Genomic DNA, 26784 nt, shown 5'->3' with positions numbered 1-26784 from the left:
TTAAACTCTTTGAATGCTTCATATGCTGAGGATTGGCCCAAGAGCCATGCTTTGTATTATTTATCCTGTGATGTATGAAAGTGGAAAGGATAACTAGGGATAATTTCTTGGGAAGTTAATGTGCTGAGATCCCAAAATATTCCCAAATTCTCTGAGTGGCTTAACACATGTGCCAAAATTTGGGTGTATGGTGGATGTCTTTGGTGTAATCGTTATGCCAAAACATGACCTTAAGAACTGGAATAGGTGGGTGTAGCAGGAAGGATCCCTTAAGAAATGCATCCTGAAGGGTGGCTGCCAGCTGGGCTGCTTTTAATGGTTTGAAGGAGTGTCAGAAGTGACGTGGTGCAGAGAAAGATGTGAGGAGAGATAATTGCTTTGAGTAAGGCTGGTGGGGAGCTGCTAGACTTACTTAAACATTTATCTAAAAAAACCCAAAACCTAGAAGGTAAACACATCAAATGTCCCCTCTTTCAAAAGTCCATGGTTTTCTTGAAAGTCAAAAGAAAATAAATCTGTGTGCTGGAAAGGCTCTTGTGGAAATACAGCAAGCACAGAAAAGTTAGATTTGAAGTAGTGTGGAAAGGGGCACTGTGAAAAGCTGTGATGGAGCAAACAGCTCTTGAGAGGCTTTCGTGGGTAACTGCTTTATAAAATTGCTCTGCAATTACTAGGGGGCAGTTTTTTCCAATGTCTATAGGAACATGCCCAGGACTTTGGGGCTGTGATGGACTTGGTGGTAAGAAAACCTCTTATTTTTGCATTCGGAGGGAAGCAGCTCCCAGCTGGGCTGGGATCCTTACTGCAGTCGCCAGCAGAAGGAAATGCAGGCTGCAGTGTGGAAGAGAGTAGTTTTGGTAAAATAACTGGAAAGTTGCTTTAGTCCGGCAGACACGGGGGAAATGCGGGCAGTAACAAGGCTGTGTCTCCAACAGTACTCCAAGGCATTTTCGCTTTTATCTCCCAGCACTTATCACTGGAGGGCAGTGGTGTCTGAGAAGATGACTGAAAGAAAAAAACTGCAGATAAAGAATAGAATATGGCATAGCTCCTGGGTGACACTGAGCATCTAATTGAGAATTAGAGTGAGAATTTTATTATTTAAGGGTGTTTCCTTGTCTTGCATTACCTTAAAGTCACGTCTCATAGCTGGGTGATGTTGTGTATGTTGTTCCTGTCCCTGTCACAACAGCACCACGCAACGCAGTGCTGACCGCATCAACGATGCCATGAAGGATGGGTAGCAGCACACCCCTCTGCCTCTGTTTCCCTACCTGCACACCCAAGAGGGCTCATGTGGCCCATCCACGTGAAAATAAGAACAAATGATTTGTTAAACGTGTGTAACTTGGGTGGAAAGCGGTAAGTGTGGGCAAGTGGGATGAGCTCACCTTGAGCCATATTTTGGCATCTAGAAATGAGGGATGTCTCCAACTCACCTACATCCATTTACTGAAAGTTTCTGGGTGCAGCCTTGAAGTTGTCCAGACCAGGGGCCATCCAGGTATGAAGAAAGTAGAGACAACCGGGATATTGCAGTTCAGCAGCTTCATCTCTGTATGTAAAATCTGGGCTTGTTCACTGGAATAAAGGGAGAAGATGCTATTTTGGGGTAATTTGGGGTGCTTTCAGCATGGATTCTATTTACAGGCTTCATCTCTCCAGTGTGCAGCAGGCACTGGGATGCTTTGTGTTGCTGCAGGCTCTTTTAAACCTTACAGTGCAGGTGAAATAAGCTGGGATAACTGCAACCTTGACATTCAGAAACCACGGTCACAAATGCCTCCTCACCGGACGGTGCAGCTCTGGAGGGGCAGAGGGAGCATGGAAATCACGTGCTGCACAGCCCTGGCTTGTTTCTGTTGTCTCCCTGCACAAAACCCTTCTTTCTGCAAATCCTCTCCTATTCTGCTCGCATGGAGGTGGTCCCTGGAGAGCTACAAGATGATGGAGTCTCCACCACTGACAGCTCCACCAGTGTCATAGAGAAGGTCCCATAAGATGCATGAAGAGCAGTATTTGTGTGCTGTCGCAGACAACAGCTTGACCATTTTTAGATGAGCGTCAGAGGGCAATGAGTGGGGTTTTTTTATTAACAGAGAACAGAATTAGAGCTGAGGCAAGAGTGATGGTTTGGCTTTCTCTGTAGGGGGCTGAGCTCTGGACAGCTGAGCACAGCAAACTTGATACACCTGTACTTTGGGCACGCTGCTTGCTGGGTGTGGCTTAGCCTCTGCTTGGAAAAATAATGAGCTATCTCAGCAAGGCAGAACCAAAATCAGTCTCACTTTTGGCTAGAGTCAAAACTCAAAAGGCTTGCTTTGCTGATTCAAGTGAAATCTATGGGGAGACAAGCATCACGATACTTGAACAAGAACTTATGTGCAGATGGCTGGTCATAAAATGTGTATTTGAAAACAATGGTAGTGTATTTTCCTCCCCTCCCCCCTTTTGTTATTCTCCCATTGTCTTTTATTAAGAAAGTAGAAATCATCTTATAATTATCCAAAGAAAATTTTAGATTTGCCTTAAAAAAAAAAGACTGTTTTCCTATTCTTCAAACATCACATTACTTTGGAAGACCAAGAAAAAAAATCTTGGACTTTCAGGGAAAAAAAAAAAAAGAAAAAGTTGACTTTAATTTGATTTTTCTGTAAAAATAATACTGGGCAAGATTTAACTAGAGGAGTGCATCCTGTAGACACAAGCAGTTTCCAGCATGCTTGTCTCAATTCATGTTCCTTTCAAGACCAGAACTGGGCATCAAGCAGTAGTGTGAGATCTTTCCTTGGCCAATGTGTATTGGTTTCTTTTGCAATTTGATCACTGACAGAATTAAGTTGTTTAAAGATAACTGGATAGTTATCACCTCAAAATAAGTATCTCCTGTTTTAAGTGTCTTACCTGGGTCTTAGTATTTACCTGGCAGAAATGCCTTTTCCTTTGCTGTGGCATTCAGCTACTAGCGAGGAGCTGCAGCTGTGCAGAGCAGGAGAGCCCTTCTTTGCAACGTGATATTTGATCCCAGCTACTGTAACCTACAATTAAGGAATTTTATTCCCAAGTCCATACTGGAGCTCCTGAAAAAGCCCACAGGAATAATGAGCTTTCTGCTGGGTTTGACTTGCCCACTTACTTACCTGTTACCTTTCATGCAGCTTGAATAGCTCTTAAGTTGTCAAAATCAATTCTCCAGCAATGGGTTTTCTCTGCGTAGGTTGTGTATTTACTGTGTAGCTGGGGGCAAATGGTGTAAAAAATATCTTTTTTTTTTTTTTTAATTCAGCGTAACAGTATTAATATTGTGTTGCTGAATGCAGGCAGTCTTGGTGGTGATACACATTTTGTTCTATTGGAGACAAGGGACAAACCTTGAGCTTGAAGAAATGAGAAATCTGAGCATGGCAGATAGCAACTAACCAGGACTCAATGTGGTGTAGAAAAGAAGACTTAAGCTCAGTGAAAGTGGGGAAAAAACACACTTTATGATGCTGGGGTAATTATGTTTGCTTAACCAGGTATGATTTATGTGAATGTTTCCACCGCAATGAGGAACAGGATGAAAGATGCTACAGTCCTGGAGAAAATTGCTTATTCTTTTTTGCTGCAACTACTTTTAGACCATTTAATTTAGCTTTGCAAACAGCAAAAACTCTGGTAAGTGCAATAGTACCAGATTACAGCAGATCTCCAAATCCATAAAAAGGACTTCCCAAGAGGATGGGTGTAAAGACAGAGCTGTAGAGCTGTTCAGAGGGAAAGCAGCAGCACTAGTGGAGCACAGCAGCAATGCACGTGGGTAATGGAAGAGAATGGGGAATAAATGCACGTAGAGTGATTGGATTCATTATGGTGAGTATAAATAATGGTATATTCATATGGGGAGGGGCTTGATGACAGTAAATAGGCAAGATTACTTGTTTCTTTTAGTGAATGGGAAAGCATCAGCTTATTAAAAAATAACTTGTTAGTGTCAGCAAAGGAATTGAAACAAGGATGAGGCCCAGGGCGTAAATATGGACAAATAGTGGCTGTTGATGCAGCACAAGACAACACTATTTCCATTTCAGATGAAATCTTCCATTTCACTTGGTGATATGATGGATGGATGGGGAAGCGGCACTCAGCTGGAGGCTGGTATTTAGCTGGGGGCACAGTGAGGTTTAGATTTACCCTTTTCGCAAAGTCTTGTCGGGGGTTCTGATGCCATTTAAGCCTGAATGAAGGGGAAAAAAATCCCAAGATCAGCTCGTATAGGGAAAATTTTCATAGAACAATGCTAAAGGTTTGAGGGTGTTTTTTTATCAGTAGGTTTGAAAGTGCTTTCCTTTGGCAGCGAGACTCTTTGCCCCCATTTTGCAGATGGGGAACATGAATAACTTACTCAGGGTGAGTGTACTGGCTAGTAGCAGGGTCAGGAGAAGACCTAAGGTATCAACCACACTTATGGCCATTGCTTAAAAATGGAGCATTCCCCCCATCTGGGAAAGTGGCATTTGCTGCATCTTGCCTCTTTTTTGTGTTTCCTTCTGCTAGTGACAGTGCAGTGAGTGGGCTTGCACAGTAACCTTAAAATCACCATCTGTTTCAGATCTTTCAAAAGTAATTTCTGATGCTCTGTTCTTCTTGGGTTTGGGCACCCATGAAGCAACATCTATTCATGTATAAGCCCAGGAGAAAGGCTCCAGCTTGCTGTCTGGGCTCTGCGGAGGCGAGATGCATAGCCTGTCACAGCTTACACCCCGGCACAGCAAGGAGTCGCTGCTTCGGGGAGCAGGTTGTGTGAACACTTGGGTAGACGATACACTGTCCGCCTTCTCAGCAACTTTATTTCTGTCTTAAGCTGCCTCTGTAGCTCAAATAAGGACTATTGGAAAAAAAAATATCAAAGCAGCATAAAAGTTTTGTTTCCCGCTTCCCTCCCACAACTGATTTTTCATGCTACTTTACGAAATCTGTGTCAAGGTAAAGGGTAAAATCTGTATGTTCCCTTTCATTGCATAATATATGGCTGAGGCTTTAACATGGTGATTTGGCACTCAGGCTCTCCCTGCCAATAGCATGTTTCTTGCTTTGATTGCAGTTTTATTATCAGATGCCTGATTGAGGGAAAGGACTGGATTGCCTTTTTGGAAACACAGACCAGAGCAATCGGTCTCCCTTGCAGAAACCCTGACATTTTGCATATTCCCTTCACTGCATAACTCAGCACTGCTGGAGCAGAGAGAGCTGAAGCAAAACTGAAATTTGCCACTCCCCTCCATGGCATTAAAATAATCATTAAAAAAAAAAGAATTCAAAGGGAATGTTTTATCTTTTGATGGGAGATTGCTCATGGCAACTTCAACCAGAAGCTCATTCCTCTGGGGGAACATGCTGCAAAAAAAGAGTTGAGCTGGTGTGGGTATTATGGATGTGACATTTCTTCAGAAATCCATATGTTTGGGGCCAGAGAAGCAAAAATATGTAGGAAAGGGAAATGGAATTGGTGTTGTGGAGCAACTGAAGGCCAGCTTTACAGAAATTTTGGTGCCTGATTAATCTTTTCTGAATCTGTTGAGCTAAATCTGTGTACTGATCCTAAAGCATCAGTGAAGATAATCAGCTCATTGCAGAGACTGTTTGCATCCAGATGTTGAAACACTTGTGTCTTGCCCATTCAGTTCCTTCTGCTGCATCTTATTATCAGCTCTTGCACCTTTTTGACTGGGTTGACCTGTAACTTGTAGTTCCTACTCTGATACCAGAGAGCAGGTACAACTGATTTCCATCTTTCATGATGGGCTGGTCACATTCTGTATCAGTGAGGGTTTTTTTTCCTTCTTTTTCATTCTGTTGCTAAATATTAAGTAGTAAAAATCAACTCTCTTTCAAAAGGCTTTAAATAAAATGTGAAGATATGGGGGAAAATTCACATGAATATATTGGTTAGTTGTCCGCTAAAATTATGCCATGTATGTCCCCAGCTAGTGTTTGATTGCTCTTGCCTCAGCAAGCATGTGAAACAGTCCATCTGAGCTGCTGGGTTTTTTTTCCCACAATGACTATTCTTCTGACCCCGTTCTGGTCTGTGATTCATTAGGAACTGGAAGCAGCAGTTATTTGTGTGGGTGTTGGATTTACTCGTCATGCAATCGTTTTCGCATTGTGAGGCATAATACGGAGCTGATAAAGTCTGTACATCTGTATTCTGTACGCATTTCCGGACTGAACTCTGCAGGATGTTGGGCTGACAGCATCTGTAAATTCAGTGTATAACCTTGGTTTAGAGAAAAAGACTTTACAATTACATTTATATCCACTTCTGAGCCCTTTTAGAATGCCCAAAAGATGTCGGATGGCAGAAAAATGAATGAAAATTACTTTAGTTTTCATAAGTGGGTATCTTATAAGGTCAGCAAGGCTGGCTGTGCTCATCTAGCCTGATTTGCAGGAGATGGGCCATTAGCCTTTTCAGAGGTTTTGTTTTCACTAGTGTATTGCTGTCTTAAAAAAACGAAAGAAAAAAAAAAAAAGATCTTCTGGTCATGGTTTAAAAATTTGCTGGTGACTGAGAAAGTACCACAGTCCCTTGTAAACTATTGAAAAGATTAATTGCCCTAATTGCTCTGCCTTAAATATTTGTTCCACTTTTCAAGCCTGAATTATCTGACTTCACAGTCCTGCTGTTAAATCCTGCCCTCGCTGTTTGCTGGATTAGCTGTCCGTTCTCACGCTTCTCCTGAGCACTTTTCTGACAGTAGCTTGTTGCTTTGAACCTCCACTCCGCTGCGATAAAACCCCTGGAGCTGGAGACATGCTCAACGAGCTCAGGTTTGTAAGTCAGTCAGTTTACAGCAGCCTAATTACCTTACATCGCTGCAAATGCTTTTTCAACCCAATTTGCAGGCGGTTTAATAAAACTTGCTAAGATCATTTCATGAGATCTGTTTTCCATAGAGCCATATAGATTGACATTCATTATATTGCCTTAATTTCTTCAGCAATTAAATTGAGAATCGCACATTGGAAAGGATGTCCAGGATCGATGTCAAGCTGACACAATTATCTGTGCAATTCCATTACCTGCCAAAAATCTTCACGGAGCACTTCTTTCCTCTGGCTCTCCAAAATGTTTCTCTTGGTATTTCAAAACTCACTGAAGGTCACCAGCAGAGAAAACTTAATGACCCTTTGACCCACCTTTTCTTAAAAATTTGAAAAGCCAGTGTATAAAGACCTGATCCACTCTGTTTTCCAATATTTTGGCTGCCCATAAGACATATCCCACTTGCTGTTTTATCTGTTAAGATGCTGCCCCATAAGATCATTTTTTTTCACTCCAGGGACGTGCCTGATAATGGTATTTTGTCTTCCTAAGGACTATGACCATTGAGTTTACTGTCCCAATCATGCGACTCTTCCTGCCCCCTTCAATTAATGTGAATTAAGTGGAATTTTGGCAATTTTAGTGTTTATAGCTAGGCTGTGCCATTGATGGGCAGGAGACTTTTCTGTCCAGCCCACAGTGTCTTGGCAAAGCTGTGCTCCATTTTTATCATCGAGGCCCTTCCTTCTTTCTCCTTTTATTTTAACACGTTTCCTCATAGTCTAAGGTGCCTGGTCCCAAAACAGAGGTGGTCTTTCACCTGGAGACCATCAGGATTGCTACAGCTGTCTTGCAATATATGGACTTGGGGTGGCTGAAGGCATCTTTATTGCTCTAGAGATGGGGCTACTGCTGGTATATCCTATATAGCTCCTGACATGCTAATCCATATATGTGTGTATACATAGCTCATATATATATATGTATATATATATATATATATACACTAGCACATGCTGTTTAGGTATGTTATTTACAGCTGCCATGCTGACAACGTAACAATGGCTTCGAGTTTGTGTTATTTCTTCTGCTCCTTTTCTCTCTGGTAGTCCCATCACAAGTGTTTCTCTCCCCAGCCTGTATTCTAAGAGGCAGTTTTAAGTAAAAGGGTTTGAGGCAACAGCTGAGATGCTGTTTCTGATGCCTGAGTGTGTGTTCACAGCAGAAGCTGCTTGAGCCTAATATTCTACTAATGAAACTATTGAAGCAATGATTTCCCAGTGTGGAGCAAACATTTTCCTCTGACATGATCTTGATCTAGCCTTCAGACCCACGCAACGATAATGGGATAATTACGACCCAGTTTTATGTGCTTAGACATTGCTTTCATTATGGACAAATGTTTCTAAAGAAGTGAGATGTCATCCTATTAATGGCTGATCTTTAAAAGCTTTAGGTGGTCTTTTATTTTTGCCTTTGCCTTTATATATATAGTTTCCACTTGTATACATTCAAAGATGTATTCAGCATAAAGTAATTACTGTGTTTATCAGCATGATAAAGCAGGCCTAGCATGCTAAAATAAATGCTAGTTTACTGATCTTTAACCAACAGAAGTGTCCAGGAGGTTAAACAGATTTTGCTTTTTGAGTGTCCTTCTCCTTTAAGAGCACTGAAGGAAAATTCAGGTTCGAAATGAGAAACGATGCAGGTTCATTTGGGACTTGCATCATTGACACCTCTGAAATAAGATCAAGTGCTGAGTGGAGGATGTACCACTGGTTCCAGCTCAGGGGCTTTGGTGGATTTGCCTTTTGAGGAGCAGCAGGACAAGAAGAAGTTCAGGACAGCTTATGTGACATGTTATTTGATGGAGGTGAATGCTGGCCATGTTTCCTATGGACCTGTCTTGCCTTCCCCAGCAGAGAGGAGGTTTAGCTGGAGAACAATGGTGTATGGAACTGCAGGAAAGGACCCAGCAGCCCAGAACTGATGGGAGATGTTAAATGAAAGGGGCATGTTTGCAGACTGCAAAGTGTATGTCCTTTATAACAGGTAATTAAATGGCATGTGTTCTCATGGATGTTATTTATAGGCTTGGAGATGCGCAGCTACTGGCCTCATGAAATTGTAACACCCCTTTCAAGTCACTGCCTGGCCACAGTTGACAGGAAGTGGAGAGCCAGGCCCGTAAGTTAAAAAATCCTGGTGACCAGAACTGTATGTGGAAAAAGGACAGTATTTCAGATTGTGAAGAGCTTCAGAAGCATACCTCTAGTTGTAATAATACCAAGTCTGAGCTGAAACAAGTAGCTAAGCAGGAGCTTTCATATTTGAACTGCAATATGCCCCAGTATAATAAGGATCTGGCTTTGCAAGCAAATGAGAATGCTGATTTTGTGTTTGACTTGTGGTACTGTTTAGTGCCAGGAGATGGATGGGAGAGCCTTAAATGATGGGGCAGTGGGAAGGAAATGGTTACTGTGTGCTTCTCCATATTGATGGCTTTCCTGGGTGCACAGGTGTCACATTGGCTAATGTCCAGTCTTCTGGGACCTCCCCAGTTAGCCAGGACTGTTGATAAATGATGGAGAGTGGTTTGGAGAGCTCCTCCATCAGCTTCCCCGCTGCCCTTGGGTGGATCCCATCTGGCCCTACAGACCTGTGCATGTCTAAGTGGAGCAGCAGGTCACTGTCCGTTTCCTCCTGGACTGTGGGGACTTCATTCTGCTCCTCCTCATCCCCATCTTCCAGCTCAGGGGCCTGAGTACCCTGAGGGTTATTTGCCTTACTATTAACGTCTGAGGCAAAGAAGGCATTTTCCCTTACCCTCATCCTTTGTGGCAGTGTTCCCTGCTGCATACAATAAAAGGTGCAGATTCCCCTTGGCCCTTCTTTTGTTTCTAATGTGTTTGTAAAAAAATTTTTTTTTGTTATCTGTTATGGCAGTGGCCGGCCTGAGTTCTAGCTGGGCTTTCGCCTCTCTAGTCTGTGCCCTGCATAAACTTGTGAGATCCTTGTAGTCCTCCAGATTTGCCAGGACTGGTAAAGTCCAGTAAAAAGGACCGGTGAACCTGGGCTATTTGTCCTGTTTTTTTGCACAGCCAATCTCCCTAATTTTTTACTGCTTTTTAACTCAGATGAACTTGGCAGAGTAGTTGGTAGTGCAAGGAAAAAAGGGCTTGTTACACTGTGTGGGAGAACCAGGGATGGATTTGGTCTGGACAGAGCACTAATTTAAATTAGGTTTAAGGCTGGATTGAATAGATGGATACTATGCCATCTCCTTCCTGGTCACAAAATCTTACAGGAGGGAAAGGAGACATGGGAGAAAAGAGCAGGTACAAGCATATGATATATAGCAATACTCATAAGCACGAGGCATGAAGTATAGCAGCATTATCCACGGTCTTTGGTCGCTGTGGAGGATGAAGGCATTGCGTACATTGGGCTGCCAGACTGGATTATATTCTTAGCACTGGCTTAACACCTTCGATAAGGGATGTAACACTGCTGAACAGGATCAGCCTAGGGTAACACAGAATATTAAAACCATAATGTGTTATCTCCCTTTAGTCATAAACCACATCACAAGGTTGATGGTGGTCCTGAAACTCCTGGTTTTCCAGCATGTCCGCTGCTGCTGTGCTTATTTAATCCAGTGGAGAGGGAGTGACACCTGTACTGTGGTGGAGGGGGGCGGTGGATGCAAGTGCTGTGACTGACCCCACTCTCCATGGGTATGCAGAAGGGATGACCACTGGGGAGAGGCTGCACCAGGCTCTTGAGTACTCACCATGCAGCGGTACTGGAGGATGGGAGGATTTTGAAACACCAGCTGAGGTTATCAGGCAGTCCTTTATTGCTGGAGATTTGACACGTGGATTATTTAAGCGTTATCTTCTACATGAAGGGAAATGTTTGATGATTAAGGCAATGACAGACCCATGTCCTGTAGCTTTGACTTCAGGTTACACATCCCTCGAGACCCTGGTGAAGGAGGTGAAATGCAGAGGACAACCCTTAGCTTAATGCCGGGAAGTGGTTAAAAATGATGAAAAAATATGATGCTTCAGGTGCTGGGGAACGGAGGAAGGTTATTGCAGAGGGAAAAGCTGGAGGGCTGCACAGACCCCAAGCATTCCTGGGAATGAAAAAATGCTTTCAGGTCTGCCTCCCCACCCTCTGCGCTCATAAAAGGACTCATAGACCAGAAATCTTTAAACAGATGGTTTGAATAAGGTAAAGTACATAGCCAGTGGTGCCCTCAGATACATTTGGGTAACCACACCACCCTCCGAGGAGCTCCGCAATGCAACCAGAGGTTGCACTGGCCCGGCGGGACCAGGGGAGGTTGAAAGGCTGCACTGTTTGGACACTGGTATTTTTATCTATTAACCCCTGGGGAAGGATTCCTGGGCGAAAGTTGTCAAACCCCCAAAAACAACTGTTAGGTGGGCAGAGGCGTCTCCTGTATGCTGGCACACATGGCTTGGCAGTGCAAAATATTTTTTCTGTCGGCATGGGTCTTTGCAGCAGCTGTAAATGGAGGGGATGCTGGATGGCTGCAGTGTCCTCCACAACAGTAATGGCAGCGAGCAGCCATTACAAAGAGTGGAAGGGAGGATTTGTGAATAGATGTTTGGGCAGGAAAAAGCTGGCTCGTTTTGGGATTTTACAACATAAATCTGCTCAGCTGGGGTAGTGATAGGCACCTCAGACCTAACTGGTGGAGTAGGGGAGGTGGCGGCTGAGGTGGCACTGCTAACCTTGAGTTGCAGGTGGAGATGTATGTGATCTGCAGCTTTGCTAGGGAGTTTGTTCTCGTGGTTGTTTGCCCTTCATGTACAAAATAGGTGCCTCATTTTTCATTTGAATTTACCTGTCTTCCAGTTCTTATAAAGCCTTTTCCTGCTACTCCAAAAATGGAATTTAATACTGAACACTTCATCTACATTATAGTGTCCATATAACATAATTAAGTTTTCTCTTAATCTTTTTATTTTCCATAAGCTAAAAAATGCCAAGCCCTTTCTGTGCTTGATGAAGATTTTTTTTTCAGCTCTCTGGTATTTGCTTGCCTTCTTCAACACCATCTCCAGCTGCTCTGTGTCCTTCTCTGCAGTGGGGATCATAGTGCTTTTTTTGCAGCTTGCAGAGGGCAGTCAGTGGGATGGGTGCAGATAAAGCTGTGGGTGGGTGATGTTCAATGTACCCCCCTTTTTTGGGTGTTCTGATGACCATTCTGTGGCTGTATGGTCATTCCCTAGCTAGAAACCAGTGCTGTGATTACTGGAAGAGAGAATTATTGCAAAGATTATGGGGGAAGAATGTCTGCTGACTTACAGTCTTGTCCTTTTAAATGTATTATATTGACTAGCCAAAAGAAAAAGGTGCTTAGCAGGGAGATGTGTTTTTTCAGTTTCCTTTGAACTCTCTGGCATCATCTATAAATCAAGTGCTGGACATAGGGAGATTTAATGCATGATGCTTTTTGGTGGCTAAATGCAACCCTTCCTAGTTCCCTCCTGTAATCCCCAGGATAAAGCAGACATGACAGTGGAGCTGGCCCTCATGGGGCAGAACTTGGCTTTGTCTGCCAAGTCTAATAACTGGCATTGACTCTGAACAACTCCTCTGGAAGAGCTATAGGGTATACATAATTAATACCTGGTAAATTATTCAGGCTGGAAATACAGTACATGAATTCAGCAAGCTGACCAGGATACGAATGAGTAATTATGTTAATTAACCCATGCAGCTAGCAGAGGCTGCAATTAGTTCTCGTTTTAGGCTACTCTATGTGTTTTAGGAACAGAAATGAGCTAAACATAAATAGAAATAAACTAAAGCCACAATTAAAAAATATGGGTTAAATGACGTGGTTTGAGTGACCAACAGACAAATGTATTCAAATTAAATTGGCTTTATGATCAAATGTCCCTTCTTTCCTTCAGGGGGGAAACAGGTACAGTTTTTAAACCTTTAATCACTGCTCTTTGCAAGAACTTGAAGATGTTCAAAACTGTTAGTAGCACAGTGCAAGAAGTTATTCTCCAGACGAAATGCTCCAGTCTCTGCACATTTCTGCTGTTTCTTCCCTATGTGTTGTTGAAGAGGTAGAGGGATGGGGGGAAATATCAATTAAAGTCTATATATATTTAAAACCCATTAGCGTAATGGAAGAAGTCCTAATAATGATGTACAAATTAAAGGTGTAGTTTTATAAACACATAACTTACCATTCAGAAGGCAGTAAAACCTGAACGTATGGTAAAAGTTTTTTCTAATAAAAAGAAAAAAGCATTTAGTAGTTACAAAGGAAAAATACTGCATTAATTCAAAGCTTTGAGTTCAACTAATCAGCACTAACTCTGAGATTTTAGGACTGCAAATGGTCATTGTCCAAATGCTCTGTCTGAATTACTCTCTTGTGTGCATGAATAACACCTAGACTCAAGAAAACAGGACTTTTTGCCAAAAAGTTGGAACTGGTTGCATTGTAGACAGATAATTGATTTGCACTATAGGCCTTCACATGGAAATACACATTCCCTGATTTTTTCCTACTTATTTATGTAAGTGTTTATATTCAGATTTGGTTATCTTTTTTTTGTGGTTTTTATTTTCCCTAAAGACATTATGCTGAAAATGTGTATAAGACTCCTTATTTGAATGAGGAAGCATCTGCCATCCTGATTCCTCGAAGGACGTTTCAATAAGTCTGTTGTGGTCTAAAGGAAAATCTCTCGGAGGATTCCTGTTTTCCTTTTGCCCTTGTTTTGTTAATAAGCATTGCTTTTTGCATTAAAGGTAATTCTTAGTATTGAACTTAAACAGATGCACTATGTTATAGAATTGGAAGAACCCTGTTAAAATGGGTTAATGAGAGAGAAACTTAAGAAATACTTGGGATTTTCCAAGATGAAATGGAAAGGCTTGGCATTTGCCTCTGCTCTGAGCTTTCCCTCTCATCAAGGAATTACTCAGGTGAAGTGAATTCTCCACTGAAAATCTCAAAACCTGCTTCAGCTGTAACGGTTTTGGTGAAACTTTTTAATAGGTTGCATCTATATGCAGATGTTAGTTGCATATTTGGAGTAATTGCATATAGTGCCTCTTTATAAAAAAGCAAGAGAAGAAGCCACAGGTGAGAAATTACTCGTTTCCATTGATGAATGTGTAAGAACATTATTCAAGAACAGGGTTGTGTTGCAAATCGGAGATGTTTGATGCAGTTCTTGTCCACGCAGGTTGATGGAGATGCTTTAATACTCCCTGAGATTTCAAATCCAGCTCAGGCTTTTTAGCAGCCTGTGAACAAGAAATGATTATGGCATATGATTATCAGTTGTTACTTATGCATTCAAAAGAGCACAGACTGAAGAATTTGCTAGGCTGGATATCAGATTCAGGGTTCGCATCTCCAGTTTCATCTCCTGGTTGATATTGTGTTGCTCATTTCATATAGATATCACTGTGGCTTAGCTTCAAAAAATTACCTCTTTCTTCCAGCATCATTACCTGGGCTAATAAAAGGTTTTACCTCTCTCCACAGTGTAAGCTGGGACATGTTTTAACTTATTCTCAGCCAGACTCTGGGCTGACCTTGCTTTGCCACCAAAGAATTGGGTACTGCAGCGTTTCAGCCTGAGAATAAATTTATTTCCCTGAATCTCCTAATCTGTTTGGGTTTGATTTGCCTTTTAAAAACATTATTTACCCCGTCTACTGAGTAACTCCTACAAAAATATATAGAAGCTTGAGGGGAAAAAACCATCTATTTAAATCTTCCATTCTGGTGGGGCTCCTGTATTGATTCTTTCCCCACAATGTAGACCTCTGTGCTCAGCATTTTCTGTTCTGCTGTCCAATCAATACCAATTCCATCTGAAAATCACATTAATGTTTTTTAAATAAGAGTCTGCTTGCAAACTTGAACTTTATCTGTACATCTGAAGAGTTTGGGAAGCCCTTTTTTTTTTTTTTTTTTTTTTTTAGGTGATGGTTTAATTGCAATTACAGTGATATATGTGTGTATGTATGGTGGTATTAGCATAAATTATTTTATTTTAATTTAATTGACTTTTCTGAGAATTTATGGAGGAGTATAAATGGAAAATGAAAAGATCCAGACTCCTGAAAATGGAATCATTTAAAATCTCAAGAAATGAGACTAAATACAGAATTGTGGTATACAGTGAAAATGAAATGTCTTCCTTTTCCAGATTGGCCATTCAATTGTTCATAATACTAAAAGACAGGATTTTTAGGTTTATGTGTCCTGACTTTTATGTGCATGCTGAGTTGTTGCATGTTATTGTAGTGGCAGCATTTTCCATGTGTTGAGCCAAGAGCCAGGAATTGGTGCTAATCAATGATTTAATGTCTATTACTGAATTGAATCATTGATTCAAACTTCCAGCAAATCATTCTATCTGTTGCATCTCTTCAGGGGAAACACATAGAGGTGTGGTAAAAAAAACCAAAACCACCTAAAATGTGATGTCTGGTCTGCTGGGATTTGCAGGTAGAATTATTACACCTCTGAAATATTTTGCTTGTCAAGTAAACTGGTTATTAAGAAGAGAGAATGCTGTGAGATTTGACTACTGTATGGGACATACAGGGAGACAGTCCTGTGGTTTTATAAATGCCCACTTTTATATAAATATGCTCCTTAATATGCCACGTACTCACTTCTTTAGAGTTGTAGTAGCTAACTCGAGAAAAACTTGTGATATGAATCCTACCTCCTACCCTCTTGCTGAGAAATAGAATATATTAATAGATCAGTGGGAACTTAAAGCTGTGCTTGAGCAGTACGCTGGGCACCCATGGGCTCTTTGATTTTAAATGAACGCGTTTTTTTTTTTTCATATTGCATTTTGATTGAGTGTTTTTTGTTGTTTTTTTTTCTTTTCTGTTTGTTTTTTTTTTTTTTTTTTTTTTTTTTTAATGTTTTCTTGGGTTTTTTTTTGTGGTGGTGACGATTCAACAAGTGCACCTTAAGCTAGGAGAGCAGGGCAGTAGAGGGCGGCATTACTCCTTGGGTTTCCTGTTTTCTCCTCCCGAAAGAAATGGAATTAAAAAACGGGGGAAAAGGAAGAATGTGGAGAATGCTACGGCTGCCAGAGCTGCAGGCCATGTAAGGGAACGGAGCGGGGCCAAACACCCACCATGCAGGGAGGTGGCACACATGCTATGCAACGTCATGCCCAAATCATGAGCTGAAAACCATTGTTTTGCTGACAGTCATGGCTTTTAAGCAAAAAAAGAGCAGGTTTAAAAAAAAAATCCACCACAAATTGATGTTTGTGTATCTGTAAAGGAGCAGGGGGATTTTTTAAGCAGGTTGTGAATCTGCAGTCTTTTTCTAGGGAGCAGAAACATAAAATGCGTTGCTTTTTTGTCTGCCACAATGCAGATTTTCATGCTGCATACCAGTATCGATCCTTCCTATTCTAACAACACAAGACCCTTTCACAGCATGTCAGATGCTTTGAAGGTGAGTTTGTACACTGAGCTTTGTGTATACAGATAGCATAAATAAGGCTATGAAGACATTGCCCTGTTGGTTGGCCCAAGCTGTTCAAGTAAAATATAGACAATAAAGCTTCCACAGAAAGGGTTCTTGCAGAGAAGTAGCCTGTAGCAGGTTGATACCAACCTAGAAATCTTTCTTTCTAGAGCACAGAGAAGTAGACCCAAAGTGCATGTTGCCTTTGCAGCATCATCATTTCCAAAGAATTTTTCCTTCCAGGTTTGAGGAAGCTCCAATGAGTTTGTTTCATAATTCCCCAGCAGTGAAGTGTGCTGTTCTCCACCCAGATCGAAGATTAGGAGGTGGTGGGGAAGATGTGCCTGTTTTATGGTGGAGAAGAGTTGTACAGGTGAACTTTCCCAGCATGTTTCAATGCATGTTTTAATACTATGCAATGGAGAGGAGTCAGAGTCAGAGCAAAACCATCTGAGATGGAGCTGGAGCAGAAAAGGCACTGCAGCCCCAGGCTCACACAGCCTGACTTGCCTGTGGCTGGTGAGAAGAGGTGGTTGCACGTCTTCCTCCAGGATGGGGTAGTGGCCATGCAGTGAGCCAGAAGGGAGCCGTGCACCCCAGGGGTGTAGCTGACTTGAGGCAGAAATCACGCAAAGGTGAGAATGAAAGTGCTGCTCATCTCCTGATTCACCCAACGCAGCAGGGCAGTCAAAAGCTGTTGGCAATGCTTAGGAAATCAGATGAACACCGGCCTCTGATACTCTTGTGAGTAGAACAATCAGTTCAAGCAACCACTGACAAAGAGAACTGTGAGCATAAACATTTTTACACACACAGAGAGCCCAACGATGATGTCTCCTCAAGCATAAATAAGAAATAGCTGTAGAACTTAGTGGAGTGTGGTAAAACCTTTGTGAAACCCAATGTGAGTCCCTGTTTGCAGGCTGTGCCTCGATGATTCATGGAGATTTCTTGGTACCTTAATGAGCCGGGTCCTCTGTGGGATGCAGCCGTTTATTCTGACCCTTAAATGATCACAGGGATCAAGTCTTGAGTACAAACCTTTTCTGGAAATGCTTTCTGCAAGGAAGTGCTTAGTGTTGCTAGAATTGTGGACATTAACACTTCTAGATACTTAAATGAAAGTTTGGTATTCAGTAAAATATCTGTAGTTGCTTAGGACATGTAGATGTCAGACAAAGACTTCTGAATAAATTCTAGCACAAATATTTTTCTAAAAAGGGGGGCAACTTTCAGTGTGTGCAACTTAAAATTTATCTTTAAAAAACACCAGTCTGTTGTCCAGGCATGTAAAACAGAGATTTAAAATCCATGGTTCGTGCTTATTGTTATAAATACCTGAAACATTCAAATAATAATTTTTAATAAGCAGGGGAATTAATTTGATTACATAAAGAGACAGTGCACTTGTTCTCAATGCATTCATCATAAAATAATGGTAACGCACTGGTTATTTTCATATCGGGGTAACGGAATACGTGTTTATTTCTAATCCGATTTCAAATATAAATTAATTGTTTTGAAGGTTGGATAAATCAGCCCAACAGACCAAGGCAATTATGGTAGGTGAGCGGTGCATTACTGGCAAGGAGAGATAAGAAACACTATGGGGTCCAAAAGGGCGATGCAAGGGAGCACGTGGAATTGCAAACACTTGGAGCTGGCAAGTGTTTTGCCACCGTTAAACCCAGGAAGTTAAGTAATGGCATCAAGCAGCTTCAAAATGAAGCTGCAGAGATGAGCTGCTATCAATTAAAATAACTTGAGGGGAAAACAACTCTCTTGCTGTTCATACCTTCCTTGAGTATTTTGCCTTCTACCTCTTGCAACCACAGAACCATGACTAAAAATACCAGCAAGCTGCAGAAGGCAACAGAGGTTGGAGAAAGAAAAAGTAACTGTGTGGTAACAGCTTATGAATTTACCTGTGTTTGTGTAGTGTTTTAAAAGTATGCCATGAAGAACTGCAGGCTAGCTCACAAAACAAACATCACTTCTGATCAGTGCAAGTTTTTACCAGCATAATGCTGAATACTGATGCAAGAATTGCTATTCCAAAATGTGCCCCTAGAAGCTGTTGTTGCAAGTCCAACATAAAGACAAATGAAGAGATGATCTCACACGGAAAAGGTTAGTGTCAGTGGCTTTGTAAGGGTCTTGCCTCTGAAAAGTGAGGTTCGGGAAACTTCTAGTAGCCTGTGCATGTTGATCGTTCAATGGTGAATGACATTGCAGAGCTCTGTCAGCATTAGGATGTTGTCCCTGTTGTGTGTTTTCGTCCTCGGGCAGTAACCCCACACTGTTTGGTGCGTGGGCTGGATGACAGATGAGCTGCCAAGCTCTCCCACCCCTTCACCATGACACTGAGATATCATACAGCAGGAGGAGGAATGTATGTTGAATAATGAAGATAAAGGGGTTACTGAGCATGGGCTGTTCTGAGTGGTTAAACTCTGGTTGATGAGAAGTGCAAGGAAGCTGGCCTGGCTATCCCAGCCATCTCTCTGTGAAAATAAGATCCAACATGTGGCTTCCACCTTCCTTCAAACATTTCAGCTTTCCCCAGTCTCACATATATGTGCGTGAGAGCACGAATGAATCTGTTTTTCCAACTACGTCAACTGAATTGATGTTTTCTACAAACTTCACCTCCATTATATCCTGTATTTCAGGGCTGCAAGACTAGATCTGCTTCCTTACATTTAGTTTAATTGGTCCCTGGGTTCATTTGCCAGTAGCTTAAGGCTGAAAGCAAAAGAAAACTGCATTTCCAGGGCTCTCGTTGTCTAAATGCTGCTTTTGCTCTACATAGTCAGTGCCCTGGGACTGCTGAGAAAAGAAGAGGCATAGTCAATGTCTCATTGTAGTAGCTGCAAAACAGCACTACGTATTTATGCTGGCAGTTTTCAGAATAAGTTGCTGCTTAACACGAGCCTAAAGAAAATTCTTAAGGTAGCTGAATAATTCTGAAGCTGCTTCTGCCTTGATCCAGCCCATGGGAAAATGTGTCTAAGCTCTCTTTATGTCTGACCTTGCTGGGCAGTCCAGCCCTTTCTGGCAGGTGGGAAAAAATCAACCAGTCACTTGAGGTGTGCATAGACAGGCGGGATCGGGATCAGGGGTGGTGGTTCCCACGCCTGATCTGCCTGGAGATCTATCTGCTGGTATTTGCAGCTCCTATCTAGGGGTGCACAGAAAATGTTTTTACTCTTTCCTGGAGAAATCCCAGCCCCAAAGATTTAATTTGGGCTGAGGATATGAGAAGGTGCTACCAGGAAGCCTGTAGCATCCCTTCCTACCCTGTAGGGGCTCCTGAGCAGCTGAACCAGCCCTGAAGCAAAGGGATGCAGAGACCCACTGCCACTGCATGCAACCATCTGATGGGGTGAGCTGTTGAAAATCCAACTTTCCATGCGATCACGGGGGAAAAGTCCTGGCTTAGGAAGACATCTGTCAGCTGAAGTGTCAGATGCTTTCTGAAGGGCAGAGGATCTGTGGTTTCTACAGACACATAGGCAGGGCTAGTGTGAACAGAGTCTTGTTAGCGGGGCAAAGAAGTCAGAGGAACTGTTTTGGTTGCTCTAATGGAAGGAAAAAGCTTTGAAGGGCTTGTTGAATGTGTATTCAGCGTTTGGATATTAAGAATAATCTATTGTGCAATTTTTATATAAAACTTATGTTCCTCCCATAAAGATGGCTGATATTCTTCTACTGTTTCAGCTGCGCAGCCCACCCGGCAGGAACCACAGGTACAGGCATTCCTCCAGCCTGGAAAAAAAATGAGGGGAGGGTTATCTCTTACCTTGTCAGTGTGATAGGTCCTTCATGCCATCTATTCTTTTCTGGGAAAAAGGCCCATGAAGGAGAACAGTAAACCTGAATCTTAAATCTGAGTCTGGCACATGTGTCTGTGCACATGAGGGGAGAAGGGCTTGAAACCACCATGTTACATGGATAATACACCCATAATGTCTCATCGTTTTGCCCTCATGACACAAACATCAATTTTTGTGTTATGATGCCCCTAATGTGATATTAAAAAGCTAAGCATATTACCAATTGCAGTACAGCACACATTTATTTTTCTCTTCTGCAGTGAGCATTTGTTTGTACTGTTAATTCATCTTGGGGTATTTTTTTTTCTCTTCTTGTGCACTATTACTCCAAGTGATCTTTGTCCTGGGAGGATTTTGTAGGGCAGGCTGGAGGGGTTGCATGCTTGGCTACTTCTCAATGTTTCTTGCTGCTAATGGAAAGAATCTACCTACTAAAGGAAAATCGAGATAATCCAGTTGAGATGTTGATGACTTCCAGCACTCAGGAATCAATGGGGTTTAAAAGACAGCACTCACTGCAAGAATGCCCAGCGCTGGGTATCTCCATCCCTTTGGTGGGGAGGAACAAATGGGTTTCAGGTCTCATTTTTAGAGGCTCTGAAAAGGACAAAAATAAGGAGGAATGCCCAATGTAACAAGAAAATAGGGCTTATTTTCAGAGAGAAATGGGGCTGAAGCACTCCACAAATACTGCCAATTCCTGCTCCTTGTTCTTGGTGAGGCTGCTTTGGCACAGTAGTTCCAGCCTCATCCCTGTCCTTGGGGGCTGAATTATTTTCCAGCTGCCCCATGCAAATCTGTAGGGCATCATGGCCCCAGAAGGAGCTACCAGAGGCACTCTGTTTGGGGCAAAAGGCAAAAAGAACGGCTAAATGTGCCCTAGGGAGGAGTTAAATGGGCTCGTGTTTCAGTAGGTGGCACTCCTTCCTCTGCCTCAGGTACTGGCATGAATTTCATGTGCATGGTGGAATAGCAGGTAGCATCCCACAGATGAGATGAGGTGACTCTCAGGGGTGAACTGCAACTTGAGTTGGTTATAGCATGCTTTTGCAAGAGTTCAGCTCATGTACGTGCTGTTTTCCTTCTAGATCCCTGTATTTTTAGTCTTTCCTTCATCATATCATAAAGGTGTTGCTGTGAGTATATATGTAGGGAACACATTCTGCTTTGCAAGTGGCTGTGTCCCAGCAGCAGGTAGAGTCCCATAGGTCACGCACCTTCCCAAATCTACACAAAGCCACAGTCAGCAGAGAAATACATGGCAAAATCCAAGCGTTCAACTTTCTACCACAGGCTGATCTCCCGTAGGTATTTTGGGAAAAGAGTAACAAGTGGATTTGAGTGGATTAGGCAGAGGGAACAAAAAAATCCTTCCAGGAGGAAGAAAATGTTTATGTATGTACTCAGTGATGCATCTCCAGCTTCTCCATCCCTGCTATCCTGGCTGGCTGTAGCAGGGTGACATTTACCTGTCAGTGATCCCACTTGCTACCTGAGCTTTGACTGGCGAGCCCAGGGAGATGTCTGCAGAATAGAGAACTTTCAAATATGTTTTTAGCTTGGAAGATGGCAGCTGAGTGGGTGCATTTGGTGACAGATGATCCTTGAAAGGTTTAGAAGCAAAGCTATTAAAACCTCAGAGCTGTGCAGAAAGGAAATATTGTGAGTACCTCAGAGCCTGTTCGAGCAAACATCCCTGTTTCATGTGATTCCCATCGGCAAGCCCTGGCACACTGTGTTTTGGGGCAGAGAGGACGCTGTCTGCAGATGCTCTTTTTTTGCTTCCTGCTTACTTGACATCCAGACACAGAATCCCAGTGGCCAGATCAGAAAAAGGCTTTGGGGCAACCATAGCCAAAGGCTCCCTTAACAAAATGCAAGCAGCTTTGCCTGTCCTCCTGAAACCAAGCCAGTTGGTGCATTCCTGCCATTCTTCTCCCTAAAGCTGTTTCTTTCCATTCACTGGATCGGGAAGACAAAGCAGCTGCTCTCGAGTCTTGAGATTTTTTTATTGGGAACTTTAAGTTGAAGGGAATGGGATCAGAGGTTTTATGTTTATTGGAGTGGGGCAGTACCCTGCGATCCCTGAGATTACACACCAGTCAGTAACAGGAAAGCCTGAAGTATGAACCACAGAGAGGAGATCTGCACTCTCCCAATGATTTCTTTGGGAGAGCAGTGAGCAGCCAAAAATAGGCAACTACCCGCTGCCTTCCCGCGGCAGAACTTGGCTGTCAGGTTGTGAAGCCCTTTAGGCTGCTTTGGCCTCATGCTTAAATCATGCTTGGACTTGACAGCTGCTGGTTATAGTCCCAAATCAAAAACTGAGCCATGAAAATCTCTCTTTAGACCTCATAGGTCCTATGAAAATCTGCTTCCCACCTGTAAATAAGTTATTTTCTTTAGATATACTCAGCTAAATTCCTTGCCAGTTTTATTTCCCAGAATTTCTCATGGTTTCTTCTGGATCCTTTCAGGTCTAGGTACTGTTGTCTCAGTTTCAAGCTGTGTACCTCTACTAGAAACCAGGTAATGTGACTTCACCACTTGTCATTGAGAAATTATGCACAAATTTCCTCTCAGGGCTGTTACTCTTTAGAAGCCTGGCGGGCTTCAGTTAATTGTATCACCATCTTCCTTGCCCAGATGTTGGTATCACTTCTCTAGGGACGAAAGCAATAAAACTTTAAGTATGTCAGCTAAATGCTATTAAAATATTTTATTTATTATTGATTTCTAGTTTGTAGGCAGCAGGAATGCATCTATTTAATGCCAGTCTTCTTTAAAATGGAAATGTTCAGAAGATATTTGGTACTTTTGTTCCTAGTGAGTTATACAAGATTGAAATGGAGGGAATATGTAGTAAAAAATGCTGTCTGAACTTAAAGCATGTTGGTAACCCATGAAAACAACCAGGGTACTTTGCTTTTGTGCCTGGCACATATGTATCAAGGGGAAGGAAAACTGAAGCGTTTTGCATAACCCAGTTTTTTTTTTAACATGCATCTCAAAAATACATTGAAGAACCTGCAAAGCCTCATGTTTATGCACAAAGGCCAGGCCCTTTCAAACAAGTGATGAGCAGAGAGCAGTTGTAATTTCTCATCCATTCTTTTTTTTATATATATAATTTATTTTAGAAAGACCATCTGCAGGTTGAAAGCTGGAACTTTGGATTCAGCCAAGCACTAGTATGTAACAATTAAAAAAAAAAAACAAACCCACAAACAAAAAACAACCGAAAAAGCTCAATCTCATAAACAGTCTCTGTCTGGATGCTTCATTTCCAGCTAATGCCGGAATGGGAGGTCTGGACACACTGCTAACAGCAGCTACAAACGCAGAGGTACCACCCACCTCCAAAAAATGTATCCATGGCTGCATCCTACCTCTCTCCTCCCAAAATCAAACTCCCAAAGAGGGAACTGAAGCAGCTGCTTCTGCTGCCCTGAAAACATGGGCATGAAACTGTGCCCGTGCCCCAGCACTGTGGAAGCTTGTGCAGGGCACCTGTGCCTAACTAGTCGTGTTTTTTTTTTTACCCCTGACTCCTCCAGACTGTGCAGTCTTATTGGGAAAGCCCCAAACCAGCTATTTTCTTGCCTACAAATCCCTCTTTCTGCCCTGGAGGGCCAAGCCCAGGAGCTGGGTGTCATGGCATACATTGCTGTCCTTTCTACGCTTGGCAAGCACAGGGAAGACAAAGGAAAACAGCCATTTGGCATTGAGGGCTCAGCCGATACGGCTCATTTAGTTTTATTTTTGGGTTTTTTGAGCTGCAGACCTGTAGACTGTATCACATAGGTACCGGTGTGTGTAGCTGTTTGTTGGCATGCAGAAAATCCTAGTGCATGAGCTGTTGTGCTCACACCCTGGGAAAATCCTATTGTGTTTGGTATTGCAGAAACTAGCTTATGCATTCTCGTGGGTATTGGGGCTACACGGAAAGTCTATTTCCCATTTTTAATTGAGGGTTTTTTTTAGTGCTCTGAGACCCATATGCCCTACCTCCAGGCTTTTCCAGTGCAGAGCTACTTGACTGACACTCATGTTAAAATCTGGGTTTTTGGAGCCCAAACGTTGCTGAGACTGAGGAGGGGCCATGCCAGGCACTGGCTTTACCTTCAGTCAGAGAAGACAACAAAAATCGGCCCTTTTTTTACAAGAAAAAAACTAAACGGGAGATAAACGGGGAAAGTTGCATAGGAGGAAAGTAGCACCCTTGATGGGAGCGGAGGATGGGAAGGGAGAGGACCAGGGGGCACCCTGAAAGCGGGACGGGGAGGGCAGGTTTGTGCAGCCATCTCCCAGGGTTCGGACCTGTTTGATGGCCTCCTCCTCCCTCCTCGCTCCCGCCGCCCCGGAGGGAGCCGCCGGCCGCCCCCTCCCTGCATCCCCCGCCGGGCGACCCCGCGGGCCGGCGGCGGGGGGCGTGGGCGGCGCGGGGAGCCGGCGGGGCCGGGAAGGAGGTAGCGGGGAGTGCATGTGCATCCTCGCAAGCGCCCCTGCCTCCCTCCCTGCCGCCTTCCCTCCTTCCCTCCCCCTCCGCGTGTGTGTGTGTCTCCCGCTCCCTCTCCAGCCTCGCCTGACGCAGGCGGATTGAAATCGCCCCTAACAACCCGGCTCCGGAGCGCGGTGCCGGCGGCGGGGGTCCGGCTGCGGCGGGGCCCCGGCGGGCAGCGGGGCCGCGCCGGGCCGGGCCGGAGGGGGCGGCGGAGGCGAAGTTGGCCCAAGTGCGGGGAGGCGGCGGGCGGCCCGGGTGGGAAAGTTGCCGGGAGAGGCGAGGGGCGAGCGAGGCGCCAGGACCATGGGCACTTTGCGGGATTTACAGTACGCGCTGCAGGAGAAGATCGAGGAGCTGCGGCAGCGGGATGCGCTCATCGACGAGCTGGAGCTGGAGTTGGACCAGAAGGACGAACTGATCCAGAAGCTGCAGAACGAGCTGGACAAGTACCGCTCCGTGATCCGGCCCGCCACCCAGCAGGCGCAGCAGCAGAGTGCCGGCACCTTGCAGGGGGAGCAGAGGACCAAGCGGCAGGCGATCTCGGCCGAGCCCACCGCCTTTGACATCCAGGATCTCAGCCACGTCACCCTCCCCTTCTACCCCAAGAGCCCACAGTAAGCAGGGGGTTCACCCCGGGTATCCACCGCCCGCGGGGAGCGGAACGTTCAGTGCCTCGCTTCTCCCCTCGCCTCGCCCCCTTCTCCCTTCGCTGCTGTGGGGCAGCCGGCGGACGCCGCTCCCCCTGCATCCCCCGTCCTCGCTGCTGCCGCCCGCCGGGGGGAGCCGGGGGAGGCGCGGAGCGGAGCCCCGAAGCGCGGCTGCCCCGGGTGCCGCCCGCCCCCGTAGCCTCCCGGGTGGCCTCGCGGTCCGCGGGGTGGGAAAGTTGCGAGCTGCGGGCTCGGGGGGGAACGTGCGCCAGGAGTGAGCCCCCCGGTATGGGGAGAGCCGCTCCCCCGGCCCGGCCGCGCCCCCAACCCGCCGGGGGGGCACGGGGGCGAGCCCAGGCAGGGGCGGGCGGTCACCGGGGGAGTTTCTGCCACCGGCGGGTTGAGCCGGAGCGCACCGCGGTCCCGGGGGCTTTACTGCAGCGGGAGGGGACGGGAGGAACCCGGGGGTCTCTCCCCTCCGGGGAGGAGCGGCGTCCTGCAGGGAGCGACTCGCAGCGGGGCGGGCGGGGAACTTAGGTGCCCGGCGGGGTGCGGTGCCCGGGTCTCCAGCAGCCTCCTCGCCGCCCTGCCTGGCCTCCTTCGCCCGCTGGGTGCTGGTGTGTTGCGAGGGAGGAAGGCTGTGGCAGGGACTCGTTGCAGCATCCTGGTGCGGTGCAGCGTGTGCGGGGGGCGGCGGGAAAGTTGTGGGGAACCTTGGCTCCCAGCTCCCTGCACGCCGGGGAGATGCGCTGCCCTGGTTTCACACTTGCCGGAGACGAGGTAAATCATAGCGAATTAATGGAGAAAATGAAGACCTCCCGGGAACGGGATCACCTCCCCCCGCTCAGTATCTTTTCCTAGCCAATAAATCGCAATGCATTTGGTTCAGCACTCCTTAAGGGGGGGGGGTGGGGGGGTGGGGAAGAGGAAAAACCGAGATTATTTGCTGCTGAAGCGCCTGGCTTCATGTGCAAGCACAGCAGAGAGGGCTGCCCGGGGCTTGCCTCCCCCTGCCCGCTGCGGCCGTGCCGTGCCATCCGCTGGCAGCAGCCGGGGTCGACCTCCCCGTCGCCGCTGCCGGTCGGTGGCCAAATCCGCCTCTCCCTTGCGGTCGGCATCTTCCTTGATGAATTAAACGGGGCGCTGGGGTCGTGGAGGATCATTTGAGGCATTCTGATAGTTGAGGTTGTTCTTGTTTTGGGTGGGCTTTGGGATGCAGGCCCCCCCAGCCGCTCGTTAAGGCATATGGCGGATGGGGCCCTCGGCCTCTCAACGCTGTATTGCTCCAGCGAGGCCCCTCCAGAGCCCCAGGCGGGACATCACCAGCTCCACCTGGGTGCGGGCTCGCTCCCGGGCCGAGGCGATGGCGGGGCGGGCGGCGCAGGTGCTGCAGGCGGGGCGGGGCAGGGCAGGGCAGCTGCGCGGGACGATGCCCAGGTGCTCCCCATTGCCCCAGCGGGGGATGCTGG

At 45.0% G+C, this 26784-nt stretch overlaps 1 protein-coding gene across 2 annotated transcripts in view; it reads left to right on the top strand.

Moving 5' to 3' along the window:
• The window catches only part of PRKG1 (protein kinase cGMP-dependent 1), a 503334-nt gene that overhangs the window by 9609 nt on the left and 466941 nt on the right, over positions 1–26784 (top strand). Inside the window, exon 1 of one of the 2 annotated variants that reach the window (XM_080401613.1) lies at positions 9348–25282. The exons of the other annotated variant lie outside the window; for it this stretch is intronic. Within the exon in view, the coding sequence (XP_080257739.1) occupies positions 24972–25282 (311 nt within the window). The 5' untranslated portion in view covers positions 9348–24971. Of the gene's footprint in view, positions 1–9347; positions 25283–26784 lie in introns of those variants that run through there. 2 annotated transcript variants of the gene reach the window in all.

Source organism: Falco punctatus (genome assembly GCF_963210335.1).
Source record: "Falco punctatus genome assembly, chromosome: 9".
NCBI classification, from domain to species: Eukaryota; Metazoa; Chordata; class Aves; order Falconiformes; family Falconidae; genus Falco; species Falco punctatus.
This window is presented reverse-complemented; position numbering and strand designations above follow the sequence as displayed.